The 21,772-nt window shown below is 33.4% G+C and overlaps 4 protein-coding genes across 4 annotated transcripts; 2 read left to right on the top strand and 2 right to left on the bottom strand.

Moving 5' to 3' along the window:
* Positions 1 to 1,059: 1,059 nt before the first annotated feature.
* LOC129945625 (nuclear speckle splicing regulatory protein 1) lies at positions 1,060 to 2,604 on the bottom strand. Its single transcript, XM_056055466.1, has 3 exons — positions 2,453 to 2,604; positions 2,225 to 2,393; positions 1,060 to 2,171 (listed from the first exon to the last, which is right to left on the bottom strand). The coding sequence occupies exons 1-3, from the start codon at positions 2,464 to 2,466 to the stop codon at positions 1,266 to 1,268; spliced, it is 1,089 nt and encodes a 362-aa protein (XP_055911441.1). The 5' UTR covers positions 2,467 to 2,604; the 3' UTR covers positions 1,060 to 1,265.
* Positions 2,605 to 6,587: 3,983 nt separating this feature from the next.
* LOC129947410 (nucleolar complex protein 4 homolog A) lies at positions 6,588 to 10,133 on the bottom strand. Its single transcript, XM_056057950.1, has 6 exons — positions 9,866 to 10,133; positions 9,626 to 9,743; positions 7,835 to 8,467; positions 7,444 to 7,779; positions 7,186 to 7,379; positions 6,588 to 7,124 (listed from the first exon to the last, which is right to left on the bottom strand). Exons 1-6 carry the CDS (start codon positions 10,001 to 10,003, stop codon positions 7,008 to 7,010), a joined length of 1,536 nt encoding a protein of 511 aa, XP_055913925.1. The 5' UTR covers positions 10,004 to 10,133; the 3' UTR covers positions 6,588 to 7,007.
* Positions 10,134 to 15,098: 4,965 nt separating this feature from the next.
* On the top strand, positions 15,099 to 15,828 carry LOC129946153 (uncharacterized). Its single transcript, XM_056056233.1, has one exon. The coding sequence runs from the start codon at positions 15,223 to 15,225 to the stop codon at positions 15,778 to 15,780; it is 558 nt and encodes a 185-aa protein (XP_055912208.1). The 5' UTR covers positions 15,099 to 15,222; the 3' UTR covers positions 15,781 to 15,828.
* Positions 15,829 to 20,217: 4,389 nt separating this feature from the next.
* LOC129947192 (hydroxysteroid dehydrogenase-like protein 2) lies at positions 20,218 to 21,460 on the top strand. Its single transcript, XM_056057644.1, has 2 exons — positions 20,218 to 20,994; positions 21,064 to 21,460. Exons 1-2 carry the CDS (start codon positions 20,513 to 20,515, stop codon positions 21,119 to 21,121), a joined length of 540 nt encoding a protein of 179 aa, XP_055913619.1. The 5' UTR covers positions 20,218 to 20,512; the 3' UTR covers positions 21,122 to 21,460.
* Positions 21,461 to 21,772: the final 312 nt, after the last annotated feature.

Below are 21,772 nucleotides of genomic sequence, written 5' to 3'. Positions count from 1 at the left end.
TCCATACATTTCAATTTACATTGAAAAATCGGAAAAATCTGTTAACAAAATTTGGTTATATGAAAAAATCACTAGATGTCGTTAAACTTCTTCAAAAACTACCAGAAACCGCAAAAAATAAACTAAACAGTCGGACACAAACAATACTGGGAACAGAATTGATATAGATGATAAATCAGTAGATGTCGCTAAACATATTAAGATGATATTATTTCATCTACAAACCACCAGATGCCACTTAAATAAATTAAAGAGTCGGGCGCAAAATTAGCATTTTTGTGTTGCAATAAAGTATATTTTTTCAAATAGAATCAAAAGATATTCTGAATTCGAATGTACTACGGTTTTCCTCTGCAAAAATCTAACCTAGTAAGTCAATGATGTAAATGGTTTAGTTTCTCATCATGTCAAGTTTTGGAAATATACCTATTTAAAATTGTTGATATGTTAGTTTTTGAAAAACCTTGAAACATTCAATGCTTAAAACTTTATAAAAGTTTTTGTTGCTGTTCTTAAATTCAGAACTCGATAATTAATATAATTAATACCCGTTTTTCACCTTATTTTTTTCTGTACGCCTATTTCAAAAAATTTTATTTATTTAACGCTTATAGATTTGGAAAATCAACACATTCGTTTGTCAGTTACAAAACCGTGTTGACCATTTTATCAATAACTAAGATCCTGCCAATAGCCGTTAAAATCATCTGCGATCATTTTTTTTCGTTGCTAAAAATAATAGGTATTTATAATTTTGTGAAGGAAACGAGTTTTTTATTCAAAAATTAATTCCGGGAGTTGCAGTTGTATGGTCTATTTAGATTTCTGCTATCGTTGTAAGGTTGCACTTCTTTCAAGACCACAAGGAAGAAAAGTATAGTATGCACACAAATGTGCTAATACAATTAGTTGATAAAATTATGTCAAAAAGATTTTGTTTGTAATTTGAAAATATCGTTTATAAGATTTCATATCCATTTTTGTAAACAAAATTGACTTTAATTTTTAAAAGTTCCTATCAAGAAAAAATTAAATAATTACTAAACAGAAGAAAAGAAATAGGGGTACTTTGTCCGCTCAATTTACTTATTAACTAACGTTATTTCCAATCTCCTATAAAAACAATTTTATTGCGCATAAAAAACAAATTCTTTCTTTTTTGGTAAAATGTGTTTTCTCCAAAAAAGAATACAAATGTGTTATGTGTGAAGTTATTTTGATGTTTTAATGTATTTAATATAGCTTGTTTGGCCCATACGAATCCATTATCCATTTCTTGCAGCTTTACGCTGGAAATATCTTTGTAAAGCAGCATCGAATACCTCTCCAATGGTACGCTTTTTCCATATCAAAGTCTTATCTACAAATGGTTTCGGCTCGGTTTCAGTATTATCTTTCTCAGTTTTAATATTCTTTTTTATTTCTTCTTCTTTATCAGAAGCAGAAGAAGGTACATCAGCCGTAGGTACTTTTACATCTACTTCTTCTATGGGTTCTTTTTTGATGGAAACATCCGCAACTACATTATTTTGCTTTTTTTTAGACGCCTCATCTTCATCTGAAGAAGAATCAATACTAAAATCTGAGTCGGCATCCAGATTTGATTGGATATGTGACCGTTTTTTAGGTTGACTTGTATTTTCGTTATTTTCCTCTTCCTCCACAGAAGATCGTCGCTTTCGGTACGCTCGTGGCTTTCCAGATTTGATGGGCTTGTAAGTGACTTTTTCCAATTCCTTTACATCTTCATTATTTGCATCTTTTTTTCCTAGTTTCTGCTCATACAAATGACGGTAGAAGCCGTCCAAATCCTTCTGTTTCGTTACATCTCCAATAGCTTCTAGATAGTCTTCGCGTTTTTCTTGGTCTTCAGCTTTCTGCATTTCCTCCAATTTTTTTCTGTACGTAGACGTCACAAAAGATTCCTTGTCCTTGAACTCTTCACCTTCTTGCTCTCGTTCTTTTTGAACCATTCGCTCGATTCGTCTTTCATTTTCCAATTTTCTTTTTTCCGCACATTGAAGCAACCGCCCGATGTATTTAGGTTTCTTTATTTCATTACTTTTGGCTTTCTTCGCTTCGTCGCGCTTATTTTCAATTTCGTCGTATAGCTCATCATATTGAAACACCGTTGGATCTTCTTTCAGTGCTTTTTCTTGCAATTTTTTCGCCTGCAAATAGTAAGCTATTAAAAAACCAAATCTCTATTAATAATTATTATTACAAGTCTTCTGTCAGTAGAACTAGGGCCATAGGGAGTAGGTTTCATTTTTAGTTGCGGAGGTGCATGATCACTATCTGATTCGCTGCTTTCTTCAAAAATCGATGGTTTGGTAAGGTCGCTTTTGGGAGTTTCTATTGGTTTTTGCTTCCCAGGAATAATAAGTCCATATCTTTAAAGTAAAGCAACGTGTTGAGTAAGAATATTTAATTATAATTTAGGCATACTTACTGCTTAGGCATCATTTTTATAATCTTTTTATGTTGTTTGTAAAAAAGTCAAAACAAAACATACTGGCAGCAAAATGTCAAAATTGACAATTTGTAAATTCTTCTGGCTGGGCACCAAGTGGTGACTAGAAAAACAGTGCGTAGCTATTTAGGGCTTGTTCACATGAGCGATTCTTGCTTAGTTTAACTTAAGGTACACTGTAAATGAGACATTTTTGGGGCATCTAGAAGTTGAATGAAAATAATCTACAAAAATTTTTAATTTGTTAGCTACAAAAATTAAGAGCAATGCAAATTCTTTCATACAAAACGTCTTCAATGCTGAATTTTATATTGTATAAAAAAACCAAAGTATACTCATCTCGGCACTCTACGGAAAATTTCAAACACGACGCACGAATGTTAAAAAAGAAACACCAATTTGTCTACATATATAATTTATTCTTGTTATTTTGTTGTTTTTGTTATGTTACAACTTGTTCATTGAAATTAAGTTGATCGTCAAGAATTATGCCAAGATATTTCACTTCTTTAATTAGTACATTCAGCCCTATCATGAATTCCATCGTAATCAGAAATTTTTACGAATCCCGAAAAACTGTATCATGAAATCCGTTCCTAGTGGAAAATCTCATAAAATTTTGCATTAGGATCGGATTTTATAATACAGTTTTTCGGGATTCGTAAAAATTTCCGATTACGATTTAATTCATGATAGAGCTGATTATTTATAGACAGACTAGCTGACGTTGTTTGTCATAAAAATAATTTCAAGAAAATATTTTTCTAGAAATAAATACCTTTTTTTAAGTGTGTAAGGATGTGGTATATAAGTGGGAGAGATATAGAGCATTGTAAACGGTGACAAAATATTCAAATATTGATGATTACCAAACAAATTGTTTTAATTTATAAAAATTATTTCTTTAAAATTATAAACATATCGCTAATTATGACAATACTACTCAACGCAACAGAGTGTACAATGTTTTTTGTGATCCCATCTTTCACCAATACAAACAAACTGAATTGTTTGCCCACTCGAGAGCATGCCACGTGTAATTGTTAATGTGAAAAACATGAAGTGCTTAAATGTAAGCCGCAGACAGATATTCTTTGGCCTAGAGACTTATTGATAGTCATTGCAAATGCCAATCTAATTGGAAATTTGGAAATTGAAGGCGTTTAAATTGAATTGGCACATCTGTGGGTATATTATGGATTCCGCGGTAATAATATATTTTCACCTCGGAATTTGCCATTTAGAATTATGGCTTCGGTAACATCACAAACTGTATGGCACCAAGTCTCCTGGTAACAAATGTTGTATCTTTTAATTTGTTGACATCCACATTTTTCGCTGCTGCTCTTTTTGCCGGAATATTGTCTGTGTACATCGGGAAATATCTGGTCAATGGGAGCATATTGTAAATCAATAATCGTGCAAAAATCGACCGGTAATTTTATGCATCCAGTTTCATCTGGAGTAACTTTTCCACCTTGTCCTGCCGAAACTACAAGCATGATAAATGGTTGTCTGTACTTGATTCATTAGTGGGATATTGCGAGCAACAATCGCTGCCATTTCGATGCATTTCAATTTGGTGATTACATACTGAGTGATAAGTTGGCAATGATAATGCAAAGATCCTCAATAGCAATCAATTGTTCAATATACATAGCGTCACTGAATACTATCGTAAGATCGTTGCAACGTGTACGATGTTGATGCAATTTAACCATAGCACTTATGAATATAAAAAACAGATAAAAACTTTTTTCAGATCTACCGAAAATTTGTTTGAAATTGGTTAAGCCATTTCAAGGAGTGACAGGAGAATTTTAGTTTTCCAGCCTGTTCATTATCTTCCAAGTTTTTACTCTCTTACGATCTTGATTTATTTATTTTAATCATTGTGTTAGATTTTGTCACTGTAAGAGGCCATCGTCTGCAAACATTACAAGCTTTGATTTTTGAGTTATTTTGCTCATATAGTCGGTGAACATAAGGAATTCCAATATTGTTCCTTGCGGTATACCTATTTTACCTCAATTAGTGACCATAACTTTTTATTTCTGAAGTGCGCTGACTTCTTTCTTTGATAAACCATTTAAATTTTAGTTCCGTGACTTAAACCTATAACAAAAGAGCTTGAAGCGGGAAACAAATAAAATGCGGTAGGTGCAGAGCCAATTTCATTAAAATTCTTGAAACTATTCTGTTGACTGTTGGTTGAGACATTTCATAAAACTCGCCTGTTGTAACAAAATATTTACCTATTGTGGTACAGTTACGTATGCAGCAAAAATCTTACCACTGTTAAGATTTGCATACCTGCAGATATAGGCAAACCTTTCATTAAAAATCTATCTTCGATACCTTCCATAGAAATCGTAGTCATCAATTTCAAAGGGTCGATTCGGGTTAAGTAGAGCTTTCGCTCCCTTTGGGTGTCCCACCCACATTTCCAGATCCAGCAAAACATTAAAGTGTTGATAGATTTCTCTTCAATCAGTTGCTTAATTTTACAGTTGAAACAGCTTACAAATATGTAGGATCTATCGTGTTTATTTTTAGACTCCAGAGTCCAGACTATCGTTTAAAAATTATCTACGAATAACATAAACTGGAGTATAAAATGTTTTTATACGACAGAATTAGTGCAAAGGCTTTGGATTTGAAAATCAATATTTACCAACTTTTAGTATTATTTCTCATGTTTTGAATTTTTGTAAAAAACTGTCCCTTTGACTTTTCTAAAGAACTTTACCAGACGTCAAAAATGTTATTCTTGGATGCAAGAATTTATTTTGGTATTGGTATTGGTTTCTTTGATAAAAGAACCGTTGGTTAACTTTTTTTGAATTTATACCAATTTGGTATCACGTCACAAATGTATAATATAAAAAACCAATTTATTAGCCAGCATTATGTGGGGTTTATCAAATAGTTCACTTTTGTTTAAAACTGCAATGGAAAACAAAACACCAACTCAATAAAATGTCTTACTAATAATCGTTTAAATCCATTGACATACTAAATAAGGACTGCTAGTAGCAAACTTCGGTGTCATCTATTTATTAACGCAGCTACCCCTTTTATGGTTTTGTTTCTGCCTAAAAAACCACATTACATCTGAACCCACTTATCGCATGCATATTTTTCTGAAAATTAAAGCTCTGACATGTTAAAAAATGAAAAACAAAAATGTATAGTTATAACAGCCTCTATCCAAGTTAGTTAATATGAATATACTTTTGGAGAGCATTCTATAATGTAATGTAATGCCCGGTTCAGAAAGATTTTAGTCAAAAGACTTTTTTTCCGCTAACAGACACTATAAAATAAATTAATATAGGATATACTCTTTAAATATACTCAACATTCGTTCACAACCCTGGCTTAAATTTTCAAGAATATTGAACAAAAAAAATATAATCTACTAAAAGACATGGATGAACTCATCTACTTATTTATGAATTATTAAGGCGGCTTTACAGTCTTGGACGGACCTGGGCTTGAATGAATATGTCTCCAGCCAGCTCTGTCCCTAGCTAGTTGTTCCTCCTGAGTTTCGGGATTTGATTCGATGACCTTCCCAGCTGAAGCTTCGAAGTCCATCTGCTCTACATGACCAGTCATCTGAGTCGTTGCACTTCTATTCTTTTTACTATTCCAGTGTAGTTATACAATCCAAACAATTTGGCGTTTTATCTTCTCTTCCGCACTCTCCATCCATGCAGACGGGGTCGAAAATCACCCGACGAGTTCAATGTCCTTTCTTGATGACAGCAGATACTTGGTCTTGCAATTCTCAAAAACGAGCTTACATTATGCGTTGATCTTCCAATGCCTCTAGTGTTGACGAATGAGTTTTGCATAATTCTTTCCAGAACTAACTCTTCTAGGAATAAACTTCTCCACAGTAGAAACAAGTTCATTACGATAAAATCACAGTGATAAGTTACACTCTTATGTGCGTACTGCACACAAAAATGCGTGAATTTTCAAATCAAATCAGTTTTCAGAACTTAAATCAATAATCTATTTGTGAAGTTTAAGCAGATTTATAAATTTGGAATACAAACGTATAAACTTGTATATGCATGCTTTTCTGAAAATCTATTGAAAAGAATTGTTTTTTTTTTTTGTATCAAAGCGTAATGAAGTTAGTCATGTTTTTATTTTACATTGTTTCTGTCTTCTACATATTATTTTATTTTTTGTGGCAATATATCCACGTGCTTTTTTATTTAAATTTAACGATAACAAAACAATAATAAATTGAAATTATAATCACGGCCAACTTTTAGGCAAATTCTCATATAATTAATAACTATAATCTAACTTTAAAGATTCTTACTCTGTCTACACGAAATACAAATACGTACATAGGTTTTATTGGATAACGTTTATCTTATAGTTCTTCCCCGTTTCTTATGTCTGTCTTTGTGTTTTGAATCAATTGAAATAAAAATATATATTTCTCTTATACTCTTAATAAGCTATGGGCTGAGCTGGGACATGTATTTATCTCCCACTTCAAAGGAAGTTCCTAAAAAAGTTTCCAATATTGTTTCACTTTGTCGTTTTTTGTAAGAAACATTGAATTTGGCCTCTCAAACGCAAGAGCGTAATGTTTTGTTTTTTTAGCGATTTCCTGATCAAAGATCTAAATAAAAATTTCAAAATTTGTTTATTGAAAAATAGTTATAATTGAAATTCAAACTTACGTCGTCTTCTTTAACTTCTAGCACAGATGATAGATCCCATTCTGTAGTTGGTAATGGCTGTGATATGAACTTAGCTGCCGTGGCAACGGATGGTAAGGCATGCTTTTGCATGGTTACTATCTCCCAAAGAGAACTTTCAAGAGCATTTGATTTTGTGGGTTCCCTTTCATCCATAATAAAGGGATCTCGAGACACTAAAAGATTAAAAAACAAATTACCAACGACAACAATAGATACCAGTGCAATTGATATATTAACCTTCAACAGACATTTGTGAGCAAATCAATCGCTTTAGACCTGGATGCCTTAAAATTAGATTTCCAATAAAATATAAGATAATTATGGCGTCTTGGGGTGGTGCAATAAGACAAAGCCGGGCTAGTCGCTTTACAAATGCAGCTACTAAGCTCTCTGGTAGATGTGATGAACTCAGGAATATATCAGCCAAGTAAAAAAGTCGTGCTTTGAACTTAGTGTGAAAGATTTCAGGTTCAAACATTGAATACAGCTTTTCGTAGATGTTCGGATAGGTTATATTGTGTTTTTGAATGAGTGTGAAAATTCCTTGCAATGCCAACAAACCAATTGGACCACCTGAAACAAAGATACTAGTAAATTTGGACAGAACTCTCTATTTTTTTTAACATACCAAAATCTAACGAATCCATAAGAAAATCCGTAAGAAGTATAGGTTTTTCTAAATGCGGCAAAATTCTCTCCAGCAAAACAATTAGAACCTGCTTGTGTATGGTTTCTTTCATGTCCCACTGCATTATGCAATTCCAAACTTTATTGATAGCTCTTCTCATTGAGTGATATTCATAGTTTTCCGGTCGCGGTGATTCCAACGAGCACAATAATTTTGCATCATCAGGCATTTCTTTTTTCACCGCAAGAGCATCGATTAAATCAAGGTAATTGTTTGCGAACATTTCGTTTTCGACAGCAGCTTTTGTCGCCAATGTTGGTATCATTTTCCAAGAATAATAAACAATGTCAACGTAATCGGCATACTCTTTGAATCGATTGATCAATTGTCTATTAGATCTCTCAGTTGACAGCATAGCTAATAAAATGTATCGCAATCGAAATTTGGGAAAGCAGTAGGAGTCTGTTTGTTCAAGAGGATATTTGCCTTCCCAAGACATTAGTTTCATACTGGTAACCAAAGCTTGTAAGCTTTCGTTTGGTTTTTCTATGTTGATGCAGGCGAGAATAAGTTTAAGAGTCTCTTCGAAACGCTCCTGAAGCCATTCTTTGTATTTTGTTTCTGGACTTTGATCTTAAATTTAGAATAAATATTTATACAAATTTACTTTGTTATTGATTGATTTGTAGAATTTTATTAAAACAATAAAATAAAAGGTTGAGCTTTTTTGTTCGTAATTAAGTAAAGCGAGGAATTGACAAATGCTGCATGAGGAATTATTTTCATAAAAATTTCTTTCTCAAAATAGACATTTAGCTGGACTCGGCATAAAACAGTAGGTCCCCCCTATCCCTGACATGACTCGCACGCATGAATGGTTCGAAGTTGTAAGTCACTAGCCCTCTGCGGTCTGTTGAGCCAACTAATTTATTTATTTTTATGAGGTGAAATAATTAAGTTATCATTGAAGCTTTTTTTCAAATTTCTCGACTGTAATGGAATCTATAAAAATCACAAATATTTAGACCAATGAATAAACTACTCCAGATATGCAGCATTTGCTTCTTCCATTTTTCATCTATTGTCAATAGTGAGAGTAAATAAACCTGTGCTTCCTAGCTTATTTTTTTTAAAACGTTTGACATTGTAGCTTTAGCACGATTAAACAGCTATTGGTTTGCAACAGTGCAGAGTTGGGAATACAACAATAGCAATATAAGCAACATAACCTAGGTATATGAGATGAAAACTAGCAAGCTCTTCTCTGCAAAAATCCTAACCTCACATAGAATTACTACGAAGCATAGGTACAATTTATGTTTGCAGGTTCCTATATTATTTTTATAAACACTGTTTTTATGTTAGAACTCATTCCGGTTTCATAGAATATTGGCATAGCGAAGGCTTCTTTGGATTTAAATTTGTTTATACAGATATGTATATTCCCCTCCTCAGCAACAAATTAAAGGATGTGCGATTTAATAATAAAAATGAAAACATGCATAGATTTACAACTCATAAGTAACTTCTGACCTGTCTTCAATTGAATGTCTTTCAATTTTTACAGGATGAAATGATACAAGGGTGATTAAGGAAAATATCTGTATTTAAGATAAATCCCTTCAATTGTATGTACTGATATCTAATTTGTGATTAAACGTGCTCAAAGTTATTACACAAAATGTGATCAATAACGTGCCTTGTAGCATGTAGTGAATTCGTATCATTTGCTTTAATAAAAAGCTGATATTGCTTAAAATACTGTCACTATCACTCAAAGACTTTACTTACCTTTTGGTTTAAGTGGTGTTATAGCAATGCACATTTCTCGTCGCTTTAGAAGTTCTGTGAATATAACTTCCAGTGTAAGAATGCACGAATTGACTGGTTGCTTCTGCGATAAACATTGCTTGAACGAGAATAGAAAGCGACAAAATAATTTATAATACACAAGAATTATTTAAAATTAAAATTTAAACAAACAAATTAAAAAAAAAACTAGGCAAGGAATATTTTTTTTTACACACAAACCTCGAGGTGGCCAATGATATCTAATAAATTGTTCGCATTTCGTCGAGAATTGAGAAATTCATTAGCTTTAAACTTTAATTCCTTAGCAATTGCTTTGTGGGGATTGTGTATCGTGGAGCTCTGATCAGTAGACATCATTTTAAATAAGTAATTTGCGTCTGGAATTTATTTTTGCACAATTTTCTTTTTTTTTCTTTTATTTATTTTCTGTAACACGATGATGTGATGGCGATGGCTACTGACCGAGCCTGCCGTGGTATGGTAAGGAAAAACTAGCTACTCACAAATGTAAACGCAATTTATTTAACGAAGAATAATCGTTCTGTTGTCAGCTGACTATTATTTTTTTGTTTCTGTGTTGCCATACTACAAGAAAAATCCTTTTTATACGATGGTGTGAAAGAGTAGTTGGAGCTTCTTTAAGATTTTCTTTTTGGTTTCCGTAAAAATTGTACATTTAACAAAAGAAAATCTAAAATAATCACATGAAAATAAAAGCTGGAACCTACTAGTTGCATATAATGTTGCTTTTTATCTTTCAGGAGAAATTTCTTAAAATTGCTATTCTAAAAGAATGACAATTAAGCATTTTAGTTTGACATACCTAAAGAATATGTGAAAATTGAAAATTGCTTTCTTAGCTATTATGTCATATCATTAGATTTGTCCATGAAAGTTTTTCTCTCTAGTAATTACGAGGCAAAGCACTCAGGCTTGTCTATGCCATGGGTAACTAATACTAACACGCCGAGAAACCTCTTCGCAAATAAGTTACCGACATGTTTGTTTAAAATGTATAGTACTATTATCATTGGTTTTTAATGGGGGTGGTTTCTTGTGGCTACGTTTACGTTAGCTATTGGAGTTTTTTGACTTAACTTTATATATAAAACTTCCAACGCCACCTTGAGGCTACGGTGAACTTAACAAAAAACAGCTCCATGATAATAGCATTGATTTTATACAAGTCCAATGGTAGACGACTTCTGTCACAAATAGTTTCCCGGTTCATTTCAGTCATCATTTTTTTTGTCAATGAACGTTATATACAATATACAAAAATAGTTCAATTGATTGTTTTTATTGATGAAAGATAATGATACCTACAACAGAAGCCTGCTGCTCTCATCGCGAGCAACCTGTTAAGTAAACAGCATGATTCAAGTGTTGGCAAACTGTTATGAGTGGGAAATTTAGATCCTTGTGAAGCATTCCACATTGATAAAACAATGATAGACATGAGATCTAAAGCGGAGTTCAAGAGTAACAATTTTTTCAGTAAGAGAGCTATTTGCTATCTTTTTAGAGTTTTCTTTTCAATTCACTACCTCACATATGAGAATTATACTCAAGTTTTGAATGAATAAAAACCTTATAAATTATAGCCAGATCAGAGGGGATAAAGACCACTTAGTAAAGGTTACGTGAAGATCAGAATTAAATGAACTTGTTGGTAGTTCACATCCAAATGACAAGGATAAGAATCTAAAAACGAATGCTCTCGCATTTTCTATAAGAGTTCGATGCCAAAATCTATCAAATTCCATTGAAATAGCAAGAACATTTTGTTTTCTGAACCACAGTACAAGATAATAAAAGTGATTTGTTGGGAAATCTATCCATAGTAAAGTAGGATTTTACACGAATAACAAAAACAATATCCATAGTGAGAATAACACCGATAAAAGTTAGAATAGAATCTCACTATGGATAGGTTTTTGACATTTATACGAGCCTCGAATGGATCTTATGTGATTTCGTTCTCAAATGTTGGTACGATTGATATTGCATTTGTATCTCGATGGCTGTGTTCGTTGAGTAGTTCTGCATTTGGAATCATGTGTGTTTCCCATTGCGGAAAAAACGAATCTATTACTGTTGATATTATTTAGTTTTGTTAGTGAAAATGGACTAAGGCTAGGAGCGCACATGCAACTTTTAGTTTCGAAACTGTTTGGTTTCTAATATGAGCACTATAGACTTATACGAGAGTCCGCGCACATGCAGAAATCATTCGGTCGCCCATTCGAGCAACTTTTTAGTTTGTGTTTTGACACAAACTAAACTATCACCTCAAACCAATTCCTTAGTTTGTGTCACAAGGAACATAAGGTAACTGCGCGCACATTCAACTAAATAGTTGAACAATTTTCTTTAAGTGCAAGAGAGAAAAAAAATGAGTCAATGTTTTCCAGCACCACCTTACATCTCAATTTCACTAGTTTTCTCTTTCATACATTGATTGCGAAAATTTATTGGTTGCTTAAACCCATACAAAATGTCTGTATCCTACTATGATACACGTAACTGCGCGCACATGCAACTAAATAGTTTCTTTGGCATGCATGTATAAGTGCATTTCAGTCGAATGATTCTTTAAAGTGTGACGAGGCTAGTAGGATACTTTCAGACGCGCAGAATAATATATCCTTCTCGTAAGTTTGTTTTCATAATTTAATTTGCTACTTTTTAAACGTCAAATGTATTTATGCACTGAAAGGCGATGGTTATTATTATTTGTAACTCAAAACAAAACATATTTTTTAATTTTTTTTATTTTCAGATTATTATGTACTTCAATCAAGTGCGTCATCGTTTAAAAAATGGAATAAAGCACAATTATTTCACATGAAGTTTCGCGTCTCACAAATGAGAATGTCAAGAGTAAAACAACGCTGTCGCCGTCGAATGCTATCAACCAGACTGCAAATCTAAATGTATACAATAAAGAGTAACATAAACAACACTGAAACGGAAAAGCACCCACAGGAGCAGCAGTTTCAGGAAGAGGAGGATTTTATGATGATCCTAATCGAAGCAAATCTTCATTCGAAAAGGTTCCTCTACACACAGCCTTCCTAGTATATCTTGGCTTTTACCTGCTCAGGATATTAGGCTACATCAATCAATTGATGTGTGCTCCAAAAGTAGCTAAAGAAAATAATCGAGAGGTAAGATGACGATTTGAATCGATTTGAAATTCACGATTTGAAATTCATTTTTTCCAGGGCTATGTTACGCTATACGATGCCTTCGAGAGCTTCTATTCGCGCTATGTCTATCGGAAGGTCCGAGATTGCTGGACTTTCCCAATTTGCAGTGTCACTGGGGGGGGGGGGGGGGGTAACTCTCAAAGATCGCTAACCAAGGATTACGGTTCGACATTTGAGTTCACTTTAAAAGAAACAAGATGCTTGAACAGCGTTGCTTTAGGCAGTACCCGTTGTGAAGTATGTTGGAGTGTTCGATTGTCCAAAGTTATTGCATTGAAAAAGAAATACAAACCTTATTTGTATTTGCATGAGACGCATAGTGTGGTAGCGATGGGACCAAATGGTCGCTGTATGTTGATATTCTAATGGGAAAATTTAAAAATAGCTTTGGCAGTGCTGGTGGTTATATTGCTGGAACAAAGGTAAAGATTTATTAATAGGTGTCAATCGTATCCAAAACAAATTCATTGTTTTTAAATATTTTTTTTTTTTTTGGTGGTCTGTTAAATATTTGGTTTTATAATAAACAAATATAATTCTTTTCTCTTTTAAAATATATTAGTTATCCCAAGCGGTCACTTTGAGTAGAATATTATTTGATTATTTATTTGTAAAATGTGATGTATATAAATTGTATTATTTTATTTTACAGAGCTGTAGGTCGTACACAAACTTTTCGTAAGGTAGCGGTTGTTGGAGTTGGGTTTCCTGCCACTCCAATTGTGGAAGGATACATATACGCTTAAGAGCAGTTTGATTATGACTTACAAGTGATTGATGAAATAAGTGATTTAGTAATCAGTTTTCCTAAAGTATTTATGTAAAGTAAGAGATTCTTATAAGATTATTTATTAAGTTAAAAGGAATAAATAAATAATAATAAATAAATGAATAAGGTCATTTTATAATTCGTTTAATAAGAATTTCATTTATTTGATGTATCTTTCCATATACATATAAGTACAAAGTTAGTTACTAAAGATCTATTATATTTCTATCACTAAAAATAAATAAGTAAAGCAAAATTGAAAGATGTTTTATTTTTATCGCAATAGAAAAAAGCATAGGTCTAGATAAATTTTTTGAAATTGTCCTTTTACAAGGCGTTGTGAGTTCAACGGGTGAACCCAATATTGCCTTTTGATTGCAGGTTTATTCCTTCTTTTTAATTCAAACGCACATATCAGAGCCATTTCGTAAAAATCCATGCCGAGAAAATTTTATTGACTTTCAAAAAACAAAAAATATATATTGTATAATTTTGTATTCTAACAATATATCTACTCTTTTCTTTCATAAGCAAAAGAGTAGGACAAATTTGAAACTATTTTGTTTCTTGAATATGAGATAGAAATAGTGAATAAATGTTTTCTGTATATTGGTTTATTTCGTTGATTACTTTTGGAGTTGCTTATGTGCGCGATGTTTGGGAAACTGACGATCAATCTATTTGGTTTCGAAAAAGTTGCATGTGCGCGCCTAGCCTAACTGGGCTTATTTTGCAAGAAAAAATAATAGAAACGATATTTATGTTTTGCTATGTTTCCAAAAAAGGTTAATCTCAGTTTAGAATAGATAAATGTCAACTCGATTCAGGTATATAAAGAATTGAGGCGATCTTCAAGCTCGCTTCAACACCACATGTAAATGTAGTAGTCTACGAACAAACCCTCTTTTTAAAGTTTTTTATTATTATTTTGACAGATCTTCTTTCAGTTGTACCAATTTTTAAATACAAAAATCTAGCCACTGCGGATCGTTTTGTTGGGAATTTCTCACTTTACTATATATGAAATGCGAACAAAACGCACGTAATGAATAGAACGACATACTAACGGAGAGGTATGTAATGCGCGACATGCTGCCTCCTGCTTAGACTACTAAAGGACTTGGGGTAGGTGCGAGTTTGGGTACAATTTCATTTGCATTTGAATACAATACATAAAATCGCTTTTTTTCGCTTATTCTATTTAAAAAGCACCTATCTTGAATTCAAAAAAAATTATTAAAATGTATAAATAATTTGTAAATTAAATCTAAACAAATTCAATGAGTTCCTCAATAAAAACAAGTATAGCAGCACTAAAACAAAAAATGGAAGCTCTGCTCTGAACTAAAAAAGAAAAACGCCAAATATGAAAAACAACTTCTATCAGTTTGAAATGGAAATTCAAATCTGGTAACATCCATTCCTTTTTGGTATATTTAAAAAATATGTACTGGTAATACTGCCTGTCAAAAGGCACAAGGTTTGAAGTTTCCATCTCAACTAAACACATGTTTTGTTTACAAAAGTTTATAAAGTTCCATGGATAAAATTGTTTTTATTAAATTATTATATTTTTCTAATTTATTATCAATAAAATGAATGACAACAAAGAATTAAAGATTGTCCCTACTCGTGCTGCAATGCTTTTAAAGAATAAAGCAGTATTTAAGGCAACTGTATTTGAAGAACCTAAATCACAGCCGAAAACAAATGAGCAGAAGCCAGAAGCCAATAAACGTGAGCACGAAAAAACTATTTCTTCAAATAATTTGCCAAAGAAAAAAGACGACATGGAATTCGACATTAAGAGAGCACGACATGAAGTCATCAACTTTGCTCTCAATGGAGTGCAAGCCAAGAATAAAAAGAAAATGCAAATAGTCCAGGCAATTAAACTCGGTGCTAAACCCCCAAAAAAAGCTTGCAAAAACTACAAGGAACTATTGGATGAAAAGAAAAGATTAAAACAAATTAGAGAAGAACGACAAAAATTCCACCAACTAGGTAAAAACCAAACTGGTGCTGCTTCGGTAAGATGTAGCATACGAAAGAATGTGGCTGCAGCTAAACAAAAGAATAACAAAAAGGCTCCAGTTAACCATATTTCCAAGAATTATGGTGTTGTGAATCCTAAACTGGGAAGAAAAAAGTGATGGTTTTTCAATAATAAAAATAGTAACAAGTAAAATGTAAACAGTAAAGTTTGTATTATTTTATATATTGTAACGGAAAATTAAAGGATTTAGTATAAATTTCACTCTTTAGTTGAGATAGAGATTGAAGACTAATCAGATTAAGACCATTATGGTAAGTTATATGATATCCTATGGGATACCGCGTAAAGTAAGACCAATAAATCTCCTTTCAACGTTTTCAATTCGGCGGGAAAAATTTTCGTAATAAGGTGACCAAACTAGGCAAGCATATTCAACAGTATGTCTTACGAAAGCGATAGGTGTATAGATATTTAATTACATAGGCTTTATCCATCGTTTTATTGGCTTTGTTAATGATTATGATCAATGCGGAGTTGAGATAAATTTCTATTTCACAGATAACACCGAGATGAATCAACGATTTGGATAGCTTCATTTCGAAAGCTATAATTTTTGTTGATCGTTTCTGGGGAAAGGTAATATTTTTACATTTGCTTATATTGAATTCCAGAAAATATTTGGCACACTAAATACAAAACAGATTCAGATAATTTTGAAGTTTGATAAAAACAGATGGGTAAGAAAGCTTAATTAAAAGAGAAAAGAAAAGAGTCTTTTAAAATAAGACTTGCATCATTTACTTTAAGGACAAAGATTAGATGCCCAAGATGACTTCCTTGGTGTACCCCAGATGTGAAGATTCGATTCTGTAAGTATGATCGCAACCATAAAGCAAATCTTGATGGAAAGACAAGAGCTTTGAATTTAATGCAAATGATATTGTGGGAAATGTTACCAAAGGTTTTGGCAAAATTAGTGTAGTCCGTTGAGAAATAGGGGCTAGTGACTTACAACTTTATACTATATGAAGATAAATATAAAAACTTGAAAATCTAGATATTTAAAACTAATTCATAATAGTTTTTTGAGTTACGTGTAGGTAACATACGATTTTCGTATTTCTTTTAAAATTGAAGAATTTTGTTTCAATAAATAAATTCTATTTCATATTTTTCGTAAATGGCAAACAAAAATAAACATCAAGAATAATATTTTTAATCGATATAAATTTGAATGAAAACAACAAAATCGGAAACAGAAACAAATCGATGTTTTGTAAACAATTTCAAATTTGTTTAAACCTCTATGATAAAGATAAAGGGATATTGTTAAATAAACATGTGTATATCGAAATCGGAGTAACGCCAAGTTGTTATTATTAATACTAAAATAACAAAAATAATACCTCATACAATTTTATCATTTATTGTTGTTTTATGTCAAAAAATGGCAATATTTATCTAATATGCATTCTTATCTTAAAAGATCCTTTCACCAACTATTTTCATTGAAGCTTTAAGAAATTCAGTTCGCAAAATGCAGATATGGCGTTTTATATGCAGTTTCTTATTGTAAGATGCAAGATGCAATCAGAGAAGCCGCCTCTGAAATGCTGTGTTTTAAGCAACAACCAACATGGAACCCCTGGTTTGATGAGGAATGTCGGCAGCCGAACACCAGGGACGCAAAGCAGCGCTGCATAAAAAGATGAGAGCTGCTCATGAGCTCTATGAGCAGAAGAGGCGAGAGGAACACCGACTTCTCAGAAGGAAAAAGAGAGACCATGAGAAGCGTGTGGTCGAAGATGTTGAGAGGTTCAAAAGTAGGAATAAAGTTCAAAGTTTTATGAACAGGTGAAACGAAATTCACAAGTGCAGAAACCTAGAACCGAAGGTGAATGGCTTGAATGCTGAGCTCTTTAAAGCAGCTGGAGATAAGTTGGTTAGGAGCATGCGCCAACTTATCTGTAAGATATGGTCGGAAGAAAGCATGCACGATGAATGGAACCTCAGTATTGTTTGCTCGATCCTGAAAAAAGGAGACTCTCTAAACTGCACTAACTATAGAAGAAAAAGTCTACTTAACATCGCTTACAAAATTTTCTCTGCCGTAATATGTGAACGTCTAGAGCCCATCGCCAACAACCGGATAGGTTCTTAACAGTGTGGTTTTAGACCAGGAAAGTCCACAGTCGATCAAATATTCACATTACGGCAGATCCTGAAAAAAACCCAAGAACACCAAATCGACACCCACCATCTTTTCATCGATTTCAAAGCCGCACATGACAGCATCTACAGGGACGACCTGTATAGAGCCATGTCTAGTTATAGCTCGTCCGTTTGTGCAGGATTACCATGGAGAATTCACGCTGCTCCATAAAGGTTTTAAAAGATGGAACGACGAGCTGTACGGGCTGTACAGCTACGTAGACTAAGCCAGAAGGGTAAAAGTCCAACGACTTAGATGGCTGGGTAACGTAGAGCGCATGGAAACCAATGCTCTGGCCTGGAAAGTCTTCGATTCCACACCCACAGGACAGCGCAGTAGAGGAAGACCGCGAATCAGGTGGCATGCACAAGTGGAGAGTGACCTCACCAAACTTGGAGTGTGAAACTGGAGACATCTAGCAATGGACCGAACTACATGGAGAAGTTTATTGGGTGAGGCCCCAGTTCACACAGAATTGTAGCGCCATCTTAAATACATGATTTGTTCATTTATAAACGACTAATCTTTTTTAATATTGAATTAAACAGATTTAAAAAAAAATAGCAAATGTTTTTGATTTATCAGTTGGATTAGTTGTTGTTAATCATCTGGGTTGGGCCATTTTTCTCACATTTTTGTTGCAGAGATCATAAAGACACAACCCATTAGATATGGGCCTTTGCTTAACGCTACTGGCCCTTCTGTTGGTTCAGCAGAAGTATGGAGAAACTTGATTTTTGTATTTTGTCAAACATACATATTTATCCTTTTTTTCTTTGGAAAATGAATTATAATTTTTCCACCAAACCTAAAAAAGAGCTAGTATAGCTAAAGAGGTGGAATTAGTCTGCTAGTAGTCTATATCTAGCATACAGTGTTGGAAACAATAATAGGAACAAGCTTCGTGTTCATTCTTTTTAACACAGAAAAAGGTATTTGTGAAGAGTAGGCAAATTTTGAACAGCTTATTGCTTAAATACAACCATTTTTTTTTAAATATAATACTAGGAAATAATGATAAAAAACAAAATTAGAATGGTACTCTTTTTGTAGCGAGAAAGTAACTTAACGGTTAAAGTATTTCAAATTCTTTGAGTGTTTTGTAGTGGCACTCTTATTATTAATAATTTCCTCCACTGTTCGCCCCATCGAATTCACCAATTCGGCACATGTCTCTACGTAAATAGAATACCATTCCTTTTGAATTTTCCACCATAACTCGTCTTTTTCTTGTTGGCTTTACTATTTCCGATCCTTCGCTTTAGGATGCCCCATGAGTGTTCAATTGGGTTTAGGCTGGGGGATTGTAATGGCCATTCCATAACATTGACTTTGTTTTGTTGTAAGTATTTGTTAGCCAATTTGTAGGGGTGATTCAGGTCATTATCCTGCATAAATTCCCATTTGATTAGCACCTCCCCAGTTAATGTTACCATAATTGAGTTCAAGATTGCACATCTTATCTCTGATCCAAAATATTGGACCTACTCCAGATGCTGAAAAGTACGCTCAAATCATTGAGTTCCCATCACCGTGCCTCACTTTGTGTATTTTGAGTTAAACTTCTTGTCTTTTGGCACTCTCACATACATTTTTCCATCGGAAGTAAACAAATTGATCTTCGCTTTATCCGACCACAGAACGTTATTCCAATAAGAACGGTGTTAGTGTTTGTTTGCAAAGGGAAGTTTTTGTATAATGTTTGTCTTGGTTAAAAAATGGTACATTTCGTGGACTACTACCAGGAAGACTTGCTTCTATAAGTTGGTTTCTTATTGTTTCAGCTGTCACTGATCCCATCCGTTTAATTAATTTTGGAGTTCTCTAAATGATTGGTTACTTCTTACATATTCTTAAAAATAGTGCATCAAAACGCGAATAAGTTTATCTTTTTCTACATCTTGTTTCTTCCTTATGCGTGAATGTAACGAAATAAATACTTACATTCACAATACTTGTTCGAAGAGTTTAAAATTTTTGCAATTTCAACCGTCGTTTTTCAAAGAGAGTATAATGTAATCCACGAATGAATTTTAAAAATTTTGTTTAGTATCGAATATAAATCATCTAACAAACTTATAAACAAATCCAAAAAGGCCTATTTGCATTCAAAAAAATTGATCCTTACGCTTGAATAACAGTTAAAGTAACTTCTTTCTATTATTTTTTCCAGGCGAAATCATCATCGGCCTCAAATTTTTTATAGTTTAGTGAAAACAAAAAGTTATTTCCACGAAATAATTTTGTCAATTGATAATTTTGCAAGAATTTAAAAACTGTAAAATTAATAGAACTAAGATGTCACCGTCTGGCAAAATAACGAAAAAGAAGTCATACAAAAAACAAGTTGAAATATACCTCCAACGTTGTATATTGTTACCACCCTAAGGGTACGACATCCCTGACCTCAGGAATGACAGAAGACCTCACGTACCAACCCTGGACGCAGAGGGTCATTGCGAAGGGACAGATTCTGGCGGGAACATAAAATCACGGACATTCCATAATTTTGCATTCTCATCCTAACATACTTGTTTTTGCTTAGATTCTTCTTTACCTCATGTATTATAATTATTGTAGAATTATGTTAGTTATTTTCATTACTTATTAAAATAAAACTTGTATAAAAACATAATAGTGGCGACGAGGATTCGTTGAATAAAATTAAAGAACCATCATGCCAGACTCAAATCAACGGCCACATCAGCCTCCTCCAAACCAGCTTCCACCACAACAACAGCAGCAGTTACAGCAACAGCCTCCTATGCAACAACGTCTTCAGCAACAGCAGCGACCTCCACAACAAATTGCGCCACAAAATCCACTTCAACCTAACCTCCAAATGCCACCACCACCGCCGCAGATTCCTCAAGATTTCATATCGTTCTTCCAAGTGATGATGACTAATCAATCTGCCCTCATGGAGCGCCTCTCGGAGAACATATTTAATATGAAGAAGGAAAGATCGACCGCAGAATATACGATGGAGGTGCTAGCAAAAAACATCCAAGATTTTCATTACGATGAAGAGAACGGAGTCACATTTGCACAGTGGTTCGAACGTTTCGCGACCACGTTTAAAGAAGATGCAAGAGCGTTAACAGAGGATGCTAAAGTTCGACTACTTTTAAGAAAGTTGGGTGCATCAGAGTACTCCCGGTATGTAAATTTAATTTTACCCAATACACCTTCTAGTTTCGATTTTAGTACTACAATCGAAAAACTTAGCAAAATATTTGGACAATCGGAGTCGATCTTTGTTCATCGCATTGACGACCTACTATAGCGATGACACAACAGGAGGCAATGACCAGCGCAACTATGATCTACTTCAACGAATACTGATGACACAACAGGAGGCAATGACCAGCGCAACTTCGATTTGTGTTATTGTTTTTATTTATTTATTTTAATGCTGACATATTTAAATGTTATTGATTGACATAATTTGTATATATTTTGATTTGTAAGGAAATTATTATTATATGTAATCGATACTTTGCAATAAAAATTGTATTATGTGTAATGAATAATTTAAGTATAAAAGAGACATAATTGTCAACAATAAATGCATTCGTCAGTAACAACCAACCATACCAAGGTGTTTTTATTTACGAATCTCCACAAGAACAAGTTCAAGTGCTTGGATCTTGATTCCTCTTAATCTTATTGTTTATGTACAGTAAGAAAAGTCAATAATTGTATTGAACAATTTGACTTTACAAAACAATCAGTATTCGTTGAAGTAGATCATAGTTGCGCTGGTCATTGCCTCCTGTTGTGTCATCGCTATAGTAGGTCGTCAATGCGATGAACATTCTTCCCCGCGTTGAATGGGTACTCATTCAAGAATTATACCTCTGAGACGTTGTATTGAGTCTTGTGCGGTAAAGGAAGGGGAATTTCGTTTGACGTCCCTTGCTTCCGAGCTCTGAAC

The sequence above is a fragment of the Eupeodes corollae genome, chromosome 2 (assembly GCF_945859685.1).
Source record: "Eupeodes corollae chromosome 2, idEupCoro1.1, whole genome shotgun sequence".
NCBI lineage: Eukaryota > Metazoa > Arthropoda > Insecta > Diptera > Syrphidae > Eupeodes > Eupeodes corollae.
The sequence above is the reverse complement of the archived record's forward strand: the minus strand, read 5'-3'. Positions and strand labels throughout refer to the sequence as shown.

Excerpts from the sequence above, each read along its gene's own strand:
- LOC129947410 (XM_056057950.1), bottom strand. The coding sequence starts at position 10,003 with ATGATGTCTACTGATCAGAGCTCCACGATACACAATCCCCACAAAGCA. Across the intron at positions 7,380-7,443 it reads CTCACAAATGTCTGTTGAAG|TGTCTCGAGATCCCTTTATT; the intron begins GTTAATATATCA and ends TTAATCTTTTAG. Across the intron at positions 7,125-7,185 it reads TAGAAGTTAAAGAAGACGAC|ATCTTTGATCAGGAAATCGC; the intron begins GTAAGTTTGAAT and ends ATTTTTATTTAG.
- LOC129947192 (XM_056057644.1), top strand. The coding sequence starts at position 20,513 with ATGCCAGACTCAAATCAACGGCCACATCAGCCTCCTCCAAACCAGCTT. Across the intron at positions 20,995-21,063 it reads GGTGCATCAGAGTACTCCCG|CAAAATATTTGGACAATCGG; the intron begins GTATGTAAATTT and ends CGAAAAACTTAG.
- LOC129945625 (XM_056055466.1), bottom strand. Across the intron at positions 2,172-2,224 it reads GTTCTACTGACAGAAGACTT|GCGAAAAAATTGCAAGAAAA; the intron begins GTAATAATAATT and ends TACTATTTGCAG.
- LOC129946153 (XM_056056233.1), top strand. The coding sequence starts at position 15,223 with ATGAATGACAACAAAGAATTAAAGATTGTCCCTACTCGTGCTGCAATG.